Raw genomic sequence first — 20,429 nt, forward strand, 5'->3', positions numbered from 1 at the left:
AGGGTAAATAGAAGTTGACAAAATCACGTTGTGGTGATTCGTAGGTAAGAAAACGTTCTTGCTAGAACCCATTTGCAGCCACGTAAAAGATGCAACAACAATTAGAGGACGTCTAACTTGTTTTTGCAGCGATTGATCATGTGATGTGATATGGCCAGAAGTTGTGATGAATGATGAATTGTGATGTATGAGATCATGTTCTTTGTAATAGGATTCACGACTTGCATGTCGATGAGTATGACAACCGGCAGGAGCCATAGGAGTTGTCATTATTTTTTTTGTATGACCTGCGTGTCATTGAATAACGCCATGTAAACTACTTTACTTTATTGCTAAACATTAGTCATAGAAGTAGAAGTAGTCGTTGGCGTGACAACTTCATGAAGACACGATGATGGAGATCATGATGATGGAGATCATGGTGTCAAGCCGGTGACAAGATGATCATGGAGCCCCGAAGATGAAGATCAATGGAGCTATATGATATTGGCCATATCATGTCACAACTATATAATTGCATGTGATGTTTATTATGTATTATGCATCTTGTTTACTTAGGACGACGGTAGTAAATAAGATGATCCCTTATAAAATTTCAAGAAGTGTTCTCCCCTAACTGTGCACCGTTGCTACAGTTCATCGTTTCTAAGCACCACGTGATGATCGGGTGTGATGGATTCTTACGTTCACATACAACGGGTGTAAGACAGTTTTACACAGCGAAAACACTTAGGGTTAACTTGACGAGCCTAGCATGTGCAGACATGGCCTCGGAACACAGAGACCGAAAGGTCGAACACGAATCGTATAGAAGATACGATCAACATGAAAATGTTCACCGACGATGACTAGTCCGTCTCACGTGATGATCAGACACGGGCTAGTCGACTCGGATCGTGTAACACTTAGATGACTAAAGGGATGTCTAATCTAAGTGGGAGTTCATAATTTGATTAGAACTTTATTATCATGAACTTAGTCTAAAACCTTTGCAAATATGTCTTGTAGATCAATGGCCAACGCTAATGTCAACATGAACTTCAACGCGTTCCTAGAGAAAACCAAGCTGAAAGATGATGGCAGCAACTATACGGACTGGGTCCGGAACCTGAGGATCATCCTCATAGCTGCCAGGAAACAATATGTCCTAGAAGGACCGCTAGGTGACGCTCCCATCCCAGAGAACCAAGACGTTATGAATGCTTGGCAGTCTCGCGCTGATGATTACTCCCTCGTTCAGTGCGGCATGCTTTACAGCTTAGAACCGGGGCTCCAAAAGCGTTTTGAGCATCACGGAGCATATGAGATGTTCGAAGAGCTGAAACTAGTTTTCCAAGCTCATGCCCGGGTCGAGAGATATGATGTGTCCGACAAGTTCTACAGTTGTAAGATGGAGGAAAACAGTTCTGTCAGTGAGCACATCCTGAAGATGTCTGGGTTGCACAACCGTATGACCCAGCTGAACATTAACCTCCCAGATGAGGCGGTCATTGACAGAATCCTCCAGTCGCTCCCACCAAGCTACAAGAGCTTTGTGATGAACTACAACATGCAGGGAATGGAAAAGACCATTCCTGAAGTGTTCTCGATGCTGAAGTCAGCAGAGGCTGAAATCAAGAAAGAACATCAAGTGTTGATGGTCAATAAGACCACTAAGTTCAAGAAGGGCAAGGGTAAGAAGAACTTCAAGAAGGACGGCAAAGATGTTTCCGCGCCTGGTAAGCCAGTTACCGGGAAGAAGTCAAAGAATGGACCCAAGCCTGAGACTGAGTGCTTTTATTGCAAGGGGAAGGGTCACTGGAAGCGGAACTGCCCCAAATACTTAGCGGATAAGAAGGCCGGCAACACCAAAGGTATATTTGATATACATGTGATTGATGTGTACCTTACCAGTAATCGTAGTAACTCCTGGGTATTTGATACCGGTGCCGTTGCTCATATTTGTAACTCACAGCAGGAGCTGCGGAATAAACGGAGACTGGCAAAGGACGAGGTGACGATGCGTGTCGGGAATGGTTCCAGAGTCGATGTGGTCGCCGTCGGCACGCTGCCTCTACATTTACCTACGGGATTAGTTTTGAACCTCAATAATTGTTATTTAGTGCCAAGTTTGAGCATGAACATTGTATCTGGATCTCGTTTAATACGAGATGGCTACTCATTTAAGTCTGAGAATAATGGTTATTCGATTTATATGAGAGATATGTTTTATGGTCATGCTCCGATGGTCAATGGTTTATTCTTAATGAATCTCGAGCGCAATATTACACATGTTCATAGTGTAGATGCCAAAAGATTTAAAGTTGATAACGATAGTCCCACATACTTGTGGCACTGCCGCCTTGGTCACATTGGTGTCAAGCGCATGAAGAAGCTCCATGCCGATGGACTTTTAGAGTCTCTTGATTATGAATCGTTTGACACGTGCGAACCATGCCTCTTGGGCAAAATGACCAAGACTCCGTTCTCCGGAACAATGGAGCGAGCAACCAACTTGTTGGAAATCATACATACCGATGTGTGCGGTCCAATGAGCGTTGAGGCTCGCGGAGGATATCGTTATGTTCTCACTCTCACAGATGACTTGAGTAGATATGGGTATGTCTACTTAATGAAACACAAGTCTGAGACCTTTGAAAAGTTCAAGGAATTTCAGAATGAGGTGGAGAATCAACGTGACCGAAAGATAAAATTCTTACGATCAGATCGTGGAGGAGAATACTTAAGTCACGAATTTGGTACACACTTAAAGAAATGTGGAATCGTTTCACAGCTCACGCCGCCTGGAACACCTCAGCGAAACGGTGTGTCCGAACGTCGTAATCGCACTCTATTGGATATGGTGCGGTCTATGATGTCTCTTACCGATTTACCGCTATCATTTTGGGGATACGCTCTAGAGACAGCTACATTCACTTTAAATAGGGCACCGTCTAAATCCGTTGAGACGACACCGTATGAATTATGGTTTGGAAAGAAACCTAAGCTGTCGTTTCTAAAAGTTTGGGGATGCGAAGCTTATGTCAAGAAACTTCAACCTGAAAAGCTCGAACCCAAGTCGGAAAAATGCGTATTCATAGGATACCCTAAGGAAACTGTAGGGTATACCTTCTACTTAAGATCCAAGGCAAGATCTTTGTTGCCAAGAACGGATGCTTTCTGGAAAAAGAGTTTCTCTCAAAAGAAGTAAGTGGGAGGAAAGTAGAACTCGATGAAGTACTACCTCTTGAGCGGGATAGTGACGCAGCACAGGAAACCGTTCCTGTGATGCCCACACCAACTGAAGAGGAAAACCATGATAATGATCAAGGTACTTCAGATCAAGTTACTGCTGAACTTCGTAGGTCCACAAGGACACGTTCCGCACCAGAGTGGTACGGCAACCCTGTCCTGGAAATCATGTTGTTAGACAACAATGAACCTTCGAACTATGAAGAAGCAATGGCGGGCCCGGATTCCAACAAATGGCTTGAAGCCATGAAATCCGAGATAGAATCCATGTATGAAAACAAAGTATGGACTTTGACAGACTTGCCCGATGATCGGCGAGCGATAGAAAACAAATGGATCTTTAAGAAGAAGACGGACGCGGATGGTAATGTTACCATCTATAAAGCTCGACTTGTCGCTAAGGGTTATCGACAGGTTCAAGGGATTGACTACGACGAGACATTCTCTCCCGTAGCGAAGCTAAAGTCCGTCCGAATCATGTTAGCAATTGCCGCATACTATGATTATGAGATATGGCAGATGGACGTCAAAACAGCATTCCTTAACGGGCATCTTAAGGAAGAACTGTATATGATGCAGCCGGAAGGTTTTGTCGATCCACGGAACGCTAACAAAGTATGCAAGCTCCAGCGATCCATTTATGGACTAGTGCAAGCATCTCGGAGTTGGAACATTCGCTTTGATGAGATGATCAAAGCATTTGGGTTTATGCAGACTTATGGAGAAGCCTGCGTTTACAAGAAAGTGAGTGGGAGCTCTGTAGCATTTCTCATATTATATGTAGATGACATACTCTTGATGGGAAATGATATAGAATTTCTGGACAGCATTAAGGCCTACTTGAATAAGTGTTTTTCAATGAAGGACCTTGGAGAAGCTGCTTATATATTAGGCATCAAGATCTATAGAGATAGATCGAGACGCCTCATAGGTCTTTCACAAAGCACATACCTTGATAAGATTTTGAAGAGATTCAGAATGGATCAGTCCAAGAAGGGGTTCTTGCCTATGTTACAAGGTGTGAGACTGAGCTCAGCTCAGTCACCGACCACGGCAAAAGATAAAGAATAGATGAGTGTCATCCCCTATGCTTCAGCCATAGGATCTATTATGTATGCCATGCTGTGTACCAGACCCGATGTAAACCTTGCCGTAAGTTTGGTAGCAAGATACCAAAGTAATCCCGGCAAGGAACACTGGACAGCGGTCAAGAATATCCTGAAGTACCTGAAAAGGACAAAGGACATGTTTCTCGTTTATGGAGGAGACGAAGAGCTCGTCGTAAAGGGTTACGTCGACGCTAGCTTCGACTCAGATCTGGATGACTCTAAGTCACAAACCGGATACGTGTATATGTTGAATGGTGGAGCAGTAAGCTGGTGCAGCTGCAAGCAGAGCGTCGTGGCGGGATCTACGTGTGAAGCGGAGTACATGGCAGCCTCGGAGGCAGCACATGAAGCGATTTGGGTGAAGGAGTTCATCACCGACCTAGGAGTCATACCCAATGCGTCGGGGCCGATCAAACTCTTCTGTGACAACACTGGAGCTATTGCCCTCGCAAAGGAGCCCAGGTTTCACAAGAAGACCAGGCACATCAAGCGTCGTTTCAACTCCATCCGTGAAAATGTTCAAGATGGAGACATAGAGATTTGCAAAGTGCACACGGATCTGAATGTCGCAGATCCGCTGACTAAACCTCTCTCGCGTGCAAAACATGATCAACACCAGAACTCTATGGGTGTTCGATTCATCACAATGTAACTAGATTGGTGACTCTAGTGCAAGTGGGAGACTGTTGGAAATATGCCCTAGAGGCAATAATAAAAGTATTATTATATTTCATTGTTCATGATGATTGTCTTTTATTCATGCTATAACTGTATTATCCGGAAATCGTAATACACGTGTGAATACTTAGACCACACTATGTCCCTGGTAAGCCTCTAGTTGACCAGCTCGTTGTGATCAACAGATAGTCATGGTTTCCTGACTATGGACATTGGATGTCGTTGATAACGGGATCACATCATTAGGAGAATGATGTGATGGACAAGACCCAATCCTAAGCATAGCATAAAAGATCGTGTAGTTCGTTTTGCTAGAGCTTTGCAAGTGTCAAGTATCTCTTCCTTCGACCATGAGATCGTGTAACTCCCGGATACCGTAAGAGTGCCTTGGGTGTATCAAACGTCACAACGTAACTGGGTGACTATAAAGGTGCATTACAGGTATCTCCGAAAGTAGCTGTTGGGTTGACACGGATCGAGACTGGGATTTGTCACTCCGTATGACGGAGAGGTATCTCTGGGCCCACTCGGTAATGCATCATCATATTGAGCTCAATGTGACCAAGTTGTTGGACACGGGATCATGCATTACGATACGAGTAAAGTGACTTGCCGGTAACGAGACTGAACAAGGTATTGGGATACCGACGATCGAGTCTCGGGCAAGTAACGTACCGATTGACAAAGGGAATTGCATACAGGGTTTGATCGAATCCTCGACATCGTGGTTCATCCGATGACAACATCGAGGAGCATGTGGGAGCCATCATGGGTATCCAGATCCCGCTGATGGTTATTGACTGAGAGCGTCTCGGTCATGTCTGCATGTCTCCCGAACCCGTAGGGTCTACACACTTAAGGTTCGGTGACGCTAGGGTTATGAAGATATGGATATGCAGAAACCCGAATGTTGTTCGGAGTCCCGGATGAGATCCCGGACGTCACGAGGAGTTCCGAAATGGTCCGGAGGTAAAGAATTATATATAGGAAGTGCTATTTCGGGCATCGGGACAAGTTTCGGGGTTATCGGTATTGTACCGGGACCACCGGAAGGGTCCCGGGGGTCCACCGGGTGGGGCCACCTGTCCCGGGGGACCACATGGGCTGTAGGGGGTGCGCCTTGGCCATCATGGGCCAAGGGCACCAGCCCCTATAGGCCCATGCGCCTAGGGTTTCCCCCTAGGAGGAGTCCTAGTGGTGGAAGGCACCCCTAGGTGCCTTGGGGGGGAGGGAAACCTCCCCTAGGCCGCCGCCCCCCTAGTAGATCTCATCTACTAGGGCCGGCGCCCCCCTGGCACCCCTATATATAGTGGGGGAGAGGAGGGACTTCATACACCAGCCCCTGGCGCCTCCACCTCCCCCCCGTTACGTCTCTCCCTCGTAGTCTCGGCGAAGCCCTGCTGCTGTGACGCCCTGCATCCACCACCACGCCGTCGTGCTGCTGGATCTTCATCAACCTCTCCTTCCCCCTTGCTGGATCAAGAAGGAGGAGACGTCTCCCGTCCCGTACGTGTGTTGAACGCGGAGGTGCCGTCCGTTCGGCGCTGGTCATCGGTGATTTGGATCACGTCGAGTACGAGTACATCATCACCTTGCAAGCTTGCGCACGCGATCTACAAGTGGTATGTAGATGCAAACTCTCTCCCTAGACTCGTTGCTTAGATGAACTCATAGATGGATCTTGGTGAAACCGTAGGAAAAATTTTAATTTTCTGCAACGTTCCCCAACAGATCTTGCGTGTACGTAGGATTTTTTTTTGAAATTACTACGTTCCCCAACAGTGTGACCCCCGGTGATCCCCGTCCCCGTTGCCATCTTGAGCTGCGAGGAGTCACTGCTACCAACCACCACCCATGCGACTGGAAGGGCCAGACAACACCACCTGCCTGAAGAGGTTGACGCCAACATCGCACCCAGAGCCACCGACCCAGCATCCAGAGTTCCCAGAAGTGACAGATGGAAGCATAAACCTCACTACCACCTTCACTGGCAGTCACAAGGGGATGCCGGTGACCTTCTCAGGTGGCGGCAGGGAGGGGAGGCGGATAGGGGCTAGAGGGGCTAGGGTTTGTGTCCTAGAGTCACCCGTGAGAGGGGCCCAGGGTTTGTCGGTCGCCCTCAAGAATTGTAATTTTATCCATGTATAGTGGTTGATAAGGTAGTCTTATCTTAAGCTCACCATGTAATCTAGAGAAGACAATAAAAAATTATGTACACTGGGTTATTTTTTAGTCTTATCTCTGATAAGTAGATATCCCTAAATACATGTGGCAAGAGATATTGTTGTTAAGAGATTATTTCTTAGTTAAGAGAAGGCAAACCTTTTCTGATGCTTCATCACTCCTCCAATTCAGCATTTATATCCTACGTGACACCCCTAAGATAACATCACTGTGCACACCCTTGTAATCTTTGTTTTGATCAATGGTATCTCTATTTTTTTCTTACCTTCATCATCCGTAGGACTAACTTGCAGTGTAGCTTTAGAATGAGGCCCACAAGTGTGGGTGAGGATCCAACACCAAGCACATCGGTGACTCCCCTTGAGGGTGATCGCCAGGACCAATGAAAATACTATGTTGGAACTGCCGCGGTTTGGCCAGTACCGCGACAGTGAGATCGCTTCTGGATGTCTGGAAGCAGTTTGGGCCAGATGTGTTTTTTCTGTCTGAAACACACCTGAGCACAGCTAAGGCAGAGAAGGTTCGAAGGAAAATAAATATGGATAAGATGGAGGTTGTTGAGAGTGTGGGAGCTAGTGGAGGCCTGATCCTCTACTAGCGGAACCCGGTGGAAATACAAGTGAAGGACAAATCAAAGAACTTCATTGATGTGGTTGTGGGAGGTGCATCGGATGAATCTTGGAGGTTTGTAGGTTTCTATGGAGAACCTAAGTGGGAGGATAAGCACCTTTCATGGGGGTACATCCGCAACCTGTATCAGCAAGCGCGTGCACCATGGGTAGTGGCAGGCGATTTTAACGAGATTCTGTATTCTCATGAGAAGGAAGGTGGAGCGCCGCGACCAAAAAATATGATGCAGAGGTTCAGGGACGCTTTGGTTGACAGTGGACTTGAGGATATGGGCTTCACCGGAGACGACTTCACTTGGAGGAGACGAAGAATACGGGAGAGGCTGGATAGAGCTGTATGCAATGGACAGTTCCTAGGTCTCTTCCCTAATGCAAAGATCACCAACACAGGGCATACTAAATCAGATCATAGACCGGTCCTTTTGGACACAGATGGTGACTTGGCGAGCAATCATTTTAGAGTAAAAGCCAAGCAGTTTGAAGCGAGATGGTTGAAGGAGGATGATGTGGAGCAGCTTGTATCTGATGCATGGAACAGAACCAATCCATATGCAACGTTGGCAGAACGTACTGCTGCGGTACATGCAGAGATGCACGTGTGGGATAGGGAAATCTTGAAGGCGCCCCATAGACGCCTGAAAGAGCTTAAGGAGGAGCTGGAAAGCTTGCGGTCGGGCACTCTCACTGACGAGTCGGCGGATCGGCAACGTGCCTTGCTGATTGCAATTGAAGAAAACTTAGAGAAGGAGGAGATCTACTATGTACAGAGGAGTAGGGCAAACTGGCTTAAGTTTGGTGATCGTAACACACACTTCTTCACCAACTTTGCTACTTCCCGGAAGAAGAGGAACCATATACGCAAACTGAAGGATGATAGGGGTGTGTGGGTGGAGGATAATGAGTCAATGAGGGTTATGACAGCAGAATACTTTCAGCATTTATTCTCATCTGAAGTTGCTCTTCCTAATGTAAATGTTCTGAATAAAGTGAAACACTCTGTTACAGATTATATGAACCAAGCTTTATTGGCGCCGTACACTGCCGAGGAGGTTAAGTGTGCATTGTTCAGTATTGGGGATTTGAAGGCACCCGGTCCAGATGGACTACACGCAATTTTTTATAAGAAATTCTGGCCAGTATTGGGCGATGAACTAGTAAAAGAAGTGTTGCAGGCAGTGAACACGGGAATCATTCCTGAAGGGTGGAACATGACCACTATTGTGCTCATACCGAAGGTTGAGAACCCGGAGACGGTTGCACAGTTTAGACCCATAAGTCTTTGTAACGTTGTTTATAAAGTAATATCAAAAATGCTAGCAGCAAGGTTAAAGCTACTACTTCCAGATATCATCAGTGAAACCCAAAGTGCGTTCATGCCTGGAAGGATTATTATCGACAATGTTATTGTTTCTTATGAGTGCCTTCATACAATGACGAAGAGGAAAACAGGGAAGCAAGGGACATGTGCGGTGAAGCTAGACATGCACAAAGCTTATGATAGAGTGGAGTGGGTGTTTTTGGAGGCAATTCTTGGGAAGCTTGGTTTTGATGCAAGATGGATAAAATTGTTTATGGCATGTGTGACTTTTGTGCAGTATAAGGTAAGGTTCAATTCAAATGAAACCTTGCCATTCTCACCAACAAGAGGGCTTCGGCAAGGGGATCCCCTCTCTCCTTACTTATTTCTGCTGTGTGCGGAAGGCCTATCTGCACTTATTTGCCATGAGGAGAACCTTGGGAATTTACAAGGAGTTCAGGTGTGCCGTGACTCCCCTCGTATCTCACATTTATTATTTGCCGATGACTCCCTCATCTTGATGAAAGCAGACTGTGGGAATGCCCAAACCTTAAAAAGGATCCTGGATGACTATTGTGCAGCATCAGGCCAAATGGTGAGCGAGGCCAAGTGTTCTATCTTTTTCAGCCCCAATACAGAGGTGGAAACAAAAGCCGATGTGTGTCAAATACTGAATATAATGACGGAGGCGCTGTCTGACAAATATTTGGGGCTGCCATCGATGATTGGAGTAGACAAGGTAACTTGCTTCAAACGTCTAATCGAAAGAATCCAGAAAATGGTAAATGGGTGGAAGGAGAGAACTTTATCCTATGGTGGAAAAGAAGCACTAATTAAAGCGGTGGCCCAAGCCATCCCCACATATGCGATGAGTGTATTTAAATTCCCAAAGAAAATTTGCAAGGGGATCACTGATGCAATGTCGCAGTATTGGTGGGGTGACTAGGAAGACCATAAAAGGATGCATTGGTTTTCTTGGTGGAGAATGTGCATCCCGAAGGAAAGAGGGGGTATGGGGTTTCGAGATGTCCAGAGTTTTAACTTAGCCATGCTGGCCAAGCAGTGTTGGGGGCTGATTGAGCATAATGAGTCCCTGTGTGCAAGGGTATTAAGAGCGAGATACTACCCCACTGGCGACATTTTGAATTGTGAGCTGAAGAAGGGTTCCTCTTATATTTGGAGGAGCATTTGGGCGGGTATACAAACATTTAAAGAAGGATGCATTTGGAGGGTTGGCGATGGTGCAAAAATTAATATCTGGACTGACTGTTGGATTCCCAACAGTTTTTCAAGGAAGGTGGTCACTGTCCGGGGTAACCAAGTGCTCACAAAAGTAATTGAACTCATAGACCCGATTACAGGTGAATGGGATGAGGAGCTGATCCGTCAAATTTTTTGGCACATCGATGCAGAACGCATCCTACAGATCCCCTTGCACCAACAAGTAACAGAAGATTATGTTGCTTGGCATCTGACCAGGAGCGGAATTTTTTCAGTCAGATCAGCTTACTACAAATAGTGAGAGGTTTCATATGTAGGCGAGGTAAATGAAGCAAACTTTGGTGGGACAGCGCCACACCCAGTATGGAAGAAATTATGGAGTTTGAAAGTTCCTGGGAAAGTAAAGATCTTTTTGTGGAGATGCTTACATAATGCAATTCCGTGCTTCGGTGTCCTAGCAAACAGACACATAGGCCATGTCTCTCAGTGCCCAATATGTCGTTTGGCTGCTGAGGATATTAAGCACGCCATCTTTAGCTGTGAGCGAGCCAAAGCAGTTTGGTCGTCGTTGGGGATTTGGAATACTATATCTAATGCTCTACTGGTGGACCGATCGGGAGCAGCAGTACTGGAATTTCTATTGTGTGATCAAGTGCATCAGAAGGCGTATATGGATCAGTTTGACCTACCTGAACTTATAGCGACGGCAAGCTGGTATATTTGGTGGCAGAGAAGAATGCATGTTAGAGGGGAGGTAGTTCAAACTCCGGCGCGAACAGGACAAGCCATTCATGCACTTGCATTTAATTTCACCCGTGCGATGGCCGTTCCTGCGCCAAGACCGAGGAGAAACTCTTGGCCAATAGTTCTGGCATCGCAACAGCTCTTGAACGTTGATGCATCTTTCCGTGAGGAGGATCACTCGGGATCATGTGGAGCCATTATAAGAGACCACAAAGGGAATTTCATAGCAGCTTCTACCTCACGTATTGACCACGTTGCAGACGTAGTCACTGCTGAAGCTGTAGCACTCCGGGAAGGTGTGAAGTTAGCTATTTCGATGGGTTGCAATAACATCATGGCGAGGATGGATAACTTCATCGTAGTAAACGCTCTACAGCTGAATGAAGGACAATCAATGGTCGCTGGCCCCGTTTTGGAAGATTGCAGAGATTTACTAAGAGGTTTTGGGAAGGTTATTCTTGAGCATTGTAATAGAGAGTCAAATATGACTGCTCATGCGCTAGCTGAATATGGTCGTGCAAACGATCCGTCTCTATGGATCGAGGCACCACCAAGTTTCATTGCCAATTCTTTGGCAAACGATGTATCTGTTATTTAGTTTAATAAAGCTAGCCATGAAGGCCTTCCCGTCAAAAAAAAAACTTGCAGTGCAGCTTTCTACATGCCCTATCTCCACACTGAGTAGATGCAATTTAATGAGACTTCGGACTTGAGATCACCGGCCCTTGTTTTCAACCCATAATATTATATTTATCGATGTTGTATCATAGTCGCTGCACATGCAAGAGGAGTAACTTATGATGTGTTTGTGTTCTCACAGGGGTTTGGTGAAGCTGAAGTGCCACGTAAAAGAGCTCATCTGTCTAATTAACACGTACTCCATTCGTACACTAATATAAGAGCATTTAGATCACTAGTTTAGTGATCTAAATGCTCTTATATTAGTTTACAGAGGGAGTATCAAACATGCATCACCTCCTGCCTTTCAGGGGGTCAAATTTAATACAGGCCATGAAGTTATCTCTGGAGTGGAAAGAAACCGTGTAATGCACTCAACAATCTCAATCACATGGTATCATATATAACTATAAAATATGATCCAGCAATAAAACTATCTTTCTTAGCACGCATACATATCACACACATGCATCCATGCAGGAGTATTATGCTACTTATATGAAATACTTTACAACTATACAATTATAAAATACAAAAGATACAAAATGTTTAGTTGTACTTTTAGTTCCAATTCACATTATTAGTCCTAATGTTCTACACAAGCAAATCTATTTAAAATATATAGTAACCCATTTTTACATTAATGCATTCGTTATCATCTAGTTATATGTTGCTTTGCGGCCGTCACATATTCAATGGGGATGCATTTCTCTTTGTGATCACCACATACGTTAGAAGTTCCGGTATGATAAAGTAATGTATTCAAGTCCTTCATAAAGTTCCGGTATAATAAATCTATTTAACTAAGCACTAATTCGTGCCAACAATTTATTTGTAATATAGCCAAGATAGTTATGTCCTCTTTCCGCAGAAAGTCTCCCTTTCACCGTAGTTTTCTTTCTATTTGAGGCCGTTTGATACAGCTGATGTCACAGCAGAGACAACTTCATATATGGCGGTTACCGGTCTTTTTCATCAACCTTGTTACTTAACACGCTGAAAGGCCCCCTTTGGTCAATTTCATTGACATGTAGTGGAGGTCGGAAAACAACCGGAACAACAATCGTTTTCACCAACTTTTAGTTTGTCATTGCTGAGCTTTGCCCACTAGACTTGTATACTTAGCTATTAAACGTCAAGGAAAATACCCCTGCTGTCGCTAGCACTATTGCATGTGCATGTACGGCCGGGCCATGGTGCACGTTAGCATCTACTTGCAGCTAGGGTTAGCTTGATAGTTGTAATATTAAGTACATACACAAAAATTTCAGTTTTTGAAACTTGGTGTTATCGTTCGTTCCTAGCAACTTTTAGTAGGTGAAACTTGGTGAAGTTTTCCAAACTTGTCAAAATGTATTCAAGAGTGGTCTTGTTTCAAAATCCTCGTCGCAAGGAACCCAAATATGCAAACGAGACATAAAAATAGACTTCTGGTTCAAAAGATATGGATTTAAATTAGAAAGTCAAAAGAAAAAGTATGAGAGATGAGATGGGTGGAGCTGCCAAAAGATGTGAAAAGCTGAGCGCATGGGCCTATCTAAGGTAATTAAGGGCTAAAGCACATGCAAACACCAAACCAATTTCTGAATCTCGAAGTAATTAGATGGAAAAAATATGTGTGGTCCCACACCTGCGCACCACAAATCCTCTCCCATTGGATGTATGATACAAATCACTATGAATAGCAACAAAAAACCAGGCACATATTAAGAATAATAATCTTAGCCTTAACACACATGATTATACTCGCCCCCCCCCCCCCCCCCCCAAAGAAACATGCCGGATTATACACATTTTGGGGACCGTGAACAACACGGTAAGCCCTCATGTTTAATTTTTTATTATTATATAAACATATGCAAAAGTATACATGGGCAAGGATCCCCACGGAGAGCTTTGCATCAAGGCGTCTAACCAAGTCAAGAGGGTTGATCTAGAAGAAGTTTGAACCCTACGGGCCATGAGGGGTAGCTCTCTTTAAATAGAATATTGCACCACGACACCACATGCTTAAAACAAAGCTGTTCCACTCCTTCCAAATGTTCCATTGGAAATGACAAACCCCGAACATCGGAAATGATTGCCCTATCATCGTATCATGAGTGTTAAGGCGATCCACCCAACAAAAAGCCAAGGGAAAACTTTGATCTTAGAGAGGATTTCACATTTCCAAATTTTATGAAGAAAAAAATGGCACTTGAAGACCATCATACATGAAATGTTGGATCCTAGACAGATACAAATCAGTGCCCCACATCGTTCTAAAGATACAATAATCCCTCCAATTGTTAAAATTCCCTATCAGTGCGTTTGACAATATTTGGGAAGGGGAATGGGAGTTTAGTGTCGGGAGTTGTATTGAGATTAGACATGAGATGAGTCGTTTTATTCCCAATCCCCTGTTTTGGCGCATGATAGGAATTATGTATGAGAATTTGTATTTCCTTGTTTGATTCATGGGAATTGACGAGGGACTACACCAGGGAAGTGAACATAAGTTATGACGAAGGGTTAAGATATTGACTCATTGAAACAATTCCCTCCCAACTCCCACCCCCTTCTCTGTTAATAAAATAGTGGGAGTTGGAGTCTCAAGTCCCATGCATATTCCTTTATAAATTCCCAAACCCCCTAACCAAACAATAGATTTGAAGTCTCGTACCCCTTAAATTCCCATTCCCTGACTCTAATTACCCCTAACCAAACATGTTGTATAGACTTGAGTGGAGAGGGAGTCTAAAAGTAAGATCCATCTCCGCAAGCATACCATCAAGATAAATATTCTAAATGAGGACATATGAGAAGAGTCCTCAAAATTGTTTTCTGGAATGCACCGAGTAATGACACAGTAAGTTAGCGAAAGGGAGAAGGCATCACACCAACAAAATGAGCCCGCGACCAAGAGCACGAGGAACCACAACCTAATAATAAGTTTGACAGATAAGGGCAACGTATGGCACATCACATTTCTGATAAAATTCATGTAGTTGTTTAAGAAAAAGGTCCTCAATTTGAAACTTGAAGATTAATCACGCCCACAATCCCCTTCCTCTTCGGTCGGCACACTATGGCACGTACATCCAAGGATTGTGCCTATTCTCTAGATCATCTTTGGCCCAATGACAATACTGACAAGATCTATCACGTGCTTGATCACGGTCTTGTGAACCTTCAACTACCACATGAAATAAGTTAAACACGTTGTTATCCGTAGCACAAGAATTCGCCAAATTAGGTCAAATATCTCACAAGAATACATCCTTAGAGTCTCCATACAGGCGTCACCGCCATGACGCTACAGCTTGACCACCAAAACGTATACACGTTACACCCATTTGAGACGAGAAGGATACACATGACCTTGTCTGAGGACTTTGGCCACCACTTTCCAATAGAAATGCACGCGTATGTGTAGGAGGATCCAACACTTGTCCATGCCTCCTGGTTAGTGATACGACCTCCATGTTTCCTCGTTATGATATTAGAATATTCTTATTTTACATACCATATAGACAAATTTACAAACTAGATACATCTTAGAAGCTGCCTAGAGCACGCATGAACATGTACAAACTACATATAGATCAGTCCACCACTGAAAGTGTGTATATTGGTGCATAGCATAAAATCAGAAAATATACTGAAGGAGGCCGAAAAGCTTGTAAACATAAAATTTAAGCAGCTGCCCAAGGTTAAGAATCTTGGACCGACGGCGGTTAGATCCAGTCATGTCTTCGTCGTCAAAATAGCTAGTAAACGGTCATGTCCGTATGAACCACGCGTCGATCGACCAGTACTCTCACAGGTCAAACTCTTTGCGTGCTGAATGTATCTAAAGGTAGAAATTCAGACCACCGACTCGTTTGAATTTTGTTTCTCCTGTTCCTTTGGCAAACTTGACACTTTTTTCCCTTGAGCACAACAACTTTATTGACTTGGTTAGAGAAAATGCAAGTGTCATGTCGCTGTTGAGAGGCCAGGCTGTAGATCACCCATAATATTATAGTACTCCGTACGCTTTCATGCATGCATAGCACCGCCATCGTTGTTGTTGATAGAGCCCCTCTTTGAACGGTTCTGTACGTTGGTGTGCAAGAAGTACCCAAGTTGGCATCACACTAGAATAAGTACACAAGCGCACCGTACCGCCGTACGTGTGGAAGAGTAAGTTCGCTTCCATTATGCAAGAATAAGCCATTGACCAATGCTGTCATATTGATCTTTCCCGTAACATATTACAAGCCCTTACAAGTACACTGAAATAATCACATGGCTTATGTGGTAAGCTATCTCGGAAAATACAAATTTTGTCTAAAAAAGTAATATGAAATTAAGGAGAGATATGCAAGGTGTAAGAAACGATGCATATTCTCATATTGATATTTCTCATACATGATACAAGTCCCAGATATTATTGACTAAGGCATAGATAAGCGCCCAAAAAGCAGGTGTTCTGGGAAACCACACCGGACAAATGGGGTGCCTATATATATCTATGGCGCGTATGTATGTATACGCGCATGGTATACATTGAGGTAAAAAAAATACTAACGCTTACACGTGTTGTGGCGTGCTGTTGGGTGGGGTAGCAGGTACCGCGAGGATGGCATTGCGTCTCCCACGCTCGGATATGCTGTTCTCGGCGAACTTGAGGCCAGCCATGTGGAGGCCCTTGCCCTTCTCCTCCTCCGTCCACTCGGCGGCGTAGTACTCCTCCTCAGTGGCGTCGGGGCTGGGAGGGACGAGCATGGAGCCCCACTGCGGAAAGTGCACGAGAATGACGGGGAGCGTGCATGCCATGATCATGATTCCCATGTATTGGAGCCCTTTGCTGGTGGTGTATTGCGACGAAGTGAAGAAGAGGAGTTGTGTGAGACCGCCACCCACATTACCGCCTGCACCGGTCATGCCGGAGACGAGCCCAAGGGAGCGGCGGGAGACGAAGGGGATGACACCATAGACAGCCCCGCATGCAGCCTCGACACAGATGGAGTACAAGACCATGCATGCTATGGAGGTGGGAAGGGTGGATGCACGACCAAGACAAAGGCAGAAGACTCCACCAGCAGTCTGGAGGATCCAAATGTTCCAGAGTCGGGCACGCATGCCGAAGTAGCGAGCACCAAGGTCGGAGAGGTACCCGCCCATGGGGCGTGCAAAGATATTGGCCAAGCCAAAGCAGGCGGCAATGATACCTGCTTTTCGAAGGTCGAGGTAGAAACTATCATAGTAGTACCCGGCAATCACATTGTTTGAGGTGAGCTCGACGCCCATGCAGTAGCCATAGATGAAGACAAAGATCCAGGTTCGATAGTTGGTGACGGCTCCACGGAGAACCTTGGAGAACTTGTCCTTGTTCATGTCACCATTTTTTTGGAGGTTCCTCAGGTTGCCATCAGGAAGGTCCTGTCCTAAGGTGAGCACGAGCAAGCCTATCACCACCAACATCATTCCTGGCACAAAGTAGGCGATGCGCCACGCGGTGAAACGTGTCGCACCACATGCCTTGATGGCATCGAAGACGAAAGGCATGATGAGCTGTGTGGCACCTCCACCCATGTCTCCCCACCCCGCCGTTAAGCCGCCGACAGTCCCGATGATCTTGCTATTGAACATGGTGCTGATCCAGTACTGGCACGACACAAAGGTGGCAAGTGATACGCCGATGAGGAAGCGTACGATGATGTATCCAGCGGGACTGTCGATGACGGACATGCAGAACACCGCTGGTGCAGAAAGCATGATGAGGAAAGCACCGCCATAGCGCGGTCCAAGAAGGTCGCAGATGGCACCCATGGCCAGCCTTGAGAAGATAGCACCAGACACAGAGGCAACACCAGCGTTGCCTATGTCAGCCTTGGTGAGATTGAGGTTGTCGCGGATGATGGGGATGAGCGGTGCGGCGGCGAAGGTGGATACAACGCAGGTGAAGAAGGACATCCATCCAAGGTGGAAGGCACGCATGTGTGGGTTGCCGAAGGAGAAGATTTTGATGGACTTGGCCTTGTGCTCAGAGTCCACCGGCAGAGAGAAGTTGGTGGATGCTGCTATGGCGCCCGGCGAACCGATCTCCATTTCCATATCCTTTTTTGTTGAGGCTCGAAGCCTTCTTCTTCCTTGGTACTTAGCTCTCTTCAGAGCTGCACCGCGGACTGAAGAGGCAAGAGCTAGGTAGCTAAGTCTCTAGGTTGTAATGGTTGGGTGCTCAAGAGGTTAGAAGAATACATGTATTTATAGCATGCACGGACCGTACTTCAGTTTGACACGTTCTCTGTCGTATGCTGAAATTAACGCACAGCATCAGTCATATGTTTGACCTCTTCTGTTTCTTAACTAGTAAGATCGTCCATCTGTCTCGTTGAACTTATCAGGGCTGTTTGGTTGAACTTATCATCGTTGCCGGTGAAAACTATGTTTGAGCTTTAACAGATACTCCCTCCGTCCCAAAATAAGTGTCTCAAGCTTAGTATAACTTTACACAAAAGTTAGTATAAAATTGAGACACTTATTTTGGAACGGAGGGAGTACGTTATAAAACTAAGTCCATTATGATGGGAATGCCATGCTATACAAACATGTAAATTGGTATAAAAAACATGTAAATACGATTTTCCTGGAGTTGTTGTACCCAAGAATTTGTTTTCCATTAGATATTTTCTCATATCTTTGGTATGTGCATATTTCACACATTATCATATGCATGATACTGGTGTATTTCCCACTATGACCAACCTTAGGCCCCTCTCAACTGTTTCAAATGTACCAAGTAAAGGAAACGTGGAGTATCTCCTCGTGGATGAATGGTAAATTAAAATAAAATGGTACTTTCGAACGCATTTAATCGGGTCACGGATGGTAAATTCAATAAAATGGTGATAAACATTAATGATTTTTCGGTTACTTGCAAAGTTTCATGATGTAATCAGATTCGTGGAAGTAGTGGCAAGAAAAAAAATCAATGCTCTGAAAATCTTACTTTCGAAAGCATTTTGGAACTCTGATTTTCTTCACGACTTCCACAAATGTCTGGCATTAATTACATGATGAAACTTTGCAAACACTCCAAACATTTCTTAAAGTTTTCCCCAAAAAAACCACAAATCTTTCAATTATTTTTCTATTTTTTGATTTTACTGTTCATACCAGGAGCATTTGAGCTCGAGCCGAAAAAGGTGCTTTCATGATTAATGGAAGTTCAGGGCATGACACCCTAGGTAGTTAATGCCAGACATACCAATAAATGGAGAACAACTAAGATATGCAGTGGATGAGTTTTTTTTCCCTAAAAGAGAAGCATTTTGAATGAATTTTTGACGATTGAAAAACTATTCAATTTCTCTTGAGAAAATAGAGGGAAGAGAATGTGGCATTTTATTTGTGATTTTAAAGATTGTTCTTATATACGTGAAAGGTGGGGGTAGCTAATCTAAACAAAAATGCGGTCTGTTTAAAAAAAACATGCATAGTAGTGTTCATGCCGTTCCTTGTTAGGGCATCTTCAATGGCGATCCTCAAACCGCCCGCATCTGTCCGGACCGCGGAAGCAATCCAATGCGAGTCTCTATCGATCCGCGGGGCAGTCCGAACACATTTTCTCCAGCAAATTGAGACAAACCCGGGGGGGGGGGGGGGGCTTGCGGGAGTCCGGATGATAGCCACGCATGACTCCGACACCCGTGGCCCACCCAATCCCCCCTCTCAGTCCAATTTCTTCTCACTAAGCCCCTTCTCCCCTTGCTTTGCATCTGCACCCTTCACCTCCGTGGCCGCCGTACATCTCTGGCCACCATAGAGGCATTGCTGGACGTTCGCAATTAGCACCGATGCGCTCGCTCGCCTTTACGATGGCACTGTCCACCCTGGAGCCGTTTGTACCCAGGTACACTCCGTCCCCCTATCGATGACCTGCATGGTGGACACCACGCTCGGCACGTGTTCGGCAAAATGCCATTGAGCTTATTTTTGAACTTTGTGTCATTTTTTAGAGTACATAAGATGGCAAGCTACTCGATCATGGAGGATGAGTTGTTGTGCGATGTGGTTGGCCGTATCACAGATTTCATAGGCTTGAGCAAAGAAGGGACCTTCTGGCAGCAAGTGTATGAATTGTTTCACGCATGAAAACACATTGCACCCTACGATGTGTACATCATTCAAGAACGCAATATGAGGTCATTATCGTATCCTTGGTACAGGATCCAGACCAGCGCCACAAGTTTTGTAACGCCGTTCGTCAGCTGGAGGCAAGGTGGCCATTGCACATGGCAGAGGACGAGATCATAAGTTTTGCTTCCTATTGCTCAACTTGTTGATTGATTCATTCACTCAATGTTGGTCTACACATTATGTAGCCGCACGTGCTGCAGTGATGTACGACATGACAGAGGAACAACCATTTACGTACACACACTGTTTGATGAAGTTGAAGGGGGAATATGTGTGGGAGAACATGATCCATTGATGAAAAACTTATACGACATCCGGTTAATCTAGTCGAAATTGAGACGTTGCGTTCCTAGACTTAATTTGCATGCGATGTATGGATGGTTTGTGCTATTTTTTATCCGAACTTTGATGAATGTTGGCCGGTTTGCATGAATTTTGCCTGGTTAGTTCAAATGCGAGTTGAAATGTATACGGGCAGCTTTGGATGGCTGC

The 20,429-nt window shown here is 45.0% G+C and overlaps 1 protein-coding gene across 1 annotated transcript; it reads right to left on the reverse strand.

Annotated features, from left to right (window-relative positions):
• Positions 1 to 16,325: 16,325 nt before the first annotated feature.
• Positions 16,326 to 17,852, reverse strand: LOC123133272 (high-affinity nitrate transporter 2.1-like). Its single transcript, XM_044552782.1, has one exon. The coding sequence runs from the start codon at positions 17,850 to 17,852 to the stop codon at positions 16,326 to 16,328; it is 1,527 nt and encodes a 508-aa protein (XP_044408717.1).
• Between the last annotated feature and the right edge of the window lie 2,577 nt (positions 17,853 to 20,429).

This window comes from Triticum aestivum, chromosome 6B (assembly GCF_018294505.1).
Source record: "Triticum aestivum cultivar Chinese Spring chromosome 6B, IWGSC CS RefSeq v2.1, whole genome shotgun sequence".
NCBI classification, from domain to species: domain Eukaryota; kingdom Viridiplantae; phylum Streptophyta; class Magnoliopsida; order Poales; family Poaceae; genus Triticum; species Triticum aestivum.

Bases quoted from the DNA above. Each gene is read 5' to 3' on its own strand.
- LOC123133272 (XM_044552782.1), bottom strand. From the start codon at position 17,852: ATGGAAATGGAGATCGGTTCGCCGGGCGCCATAGCAGCATCCACCAAC.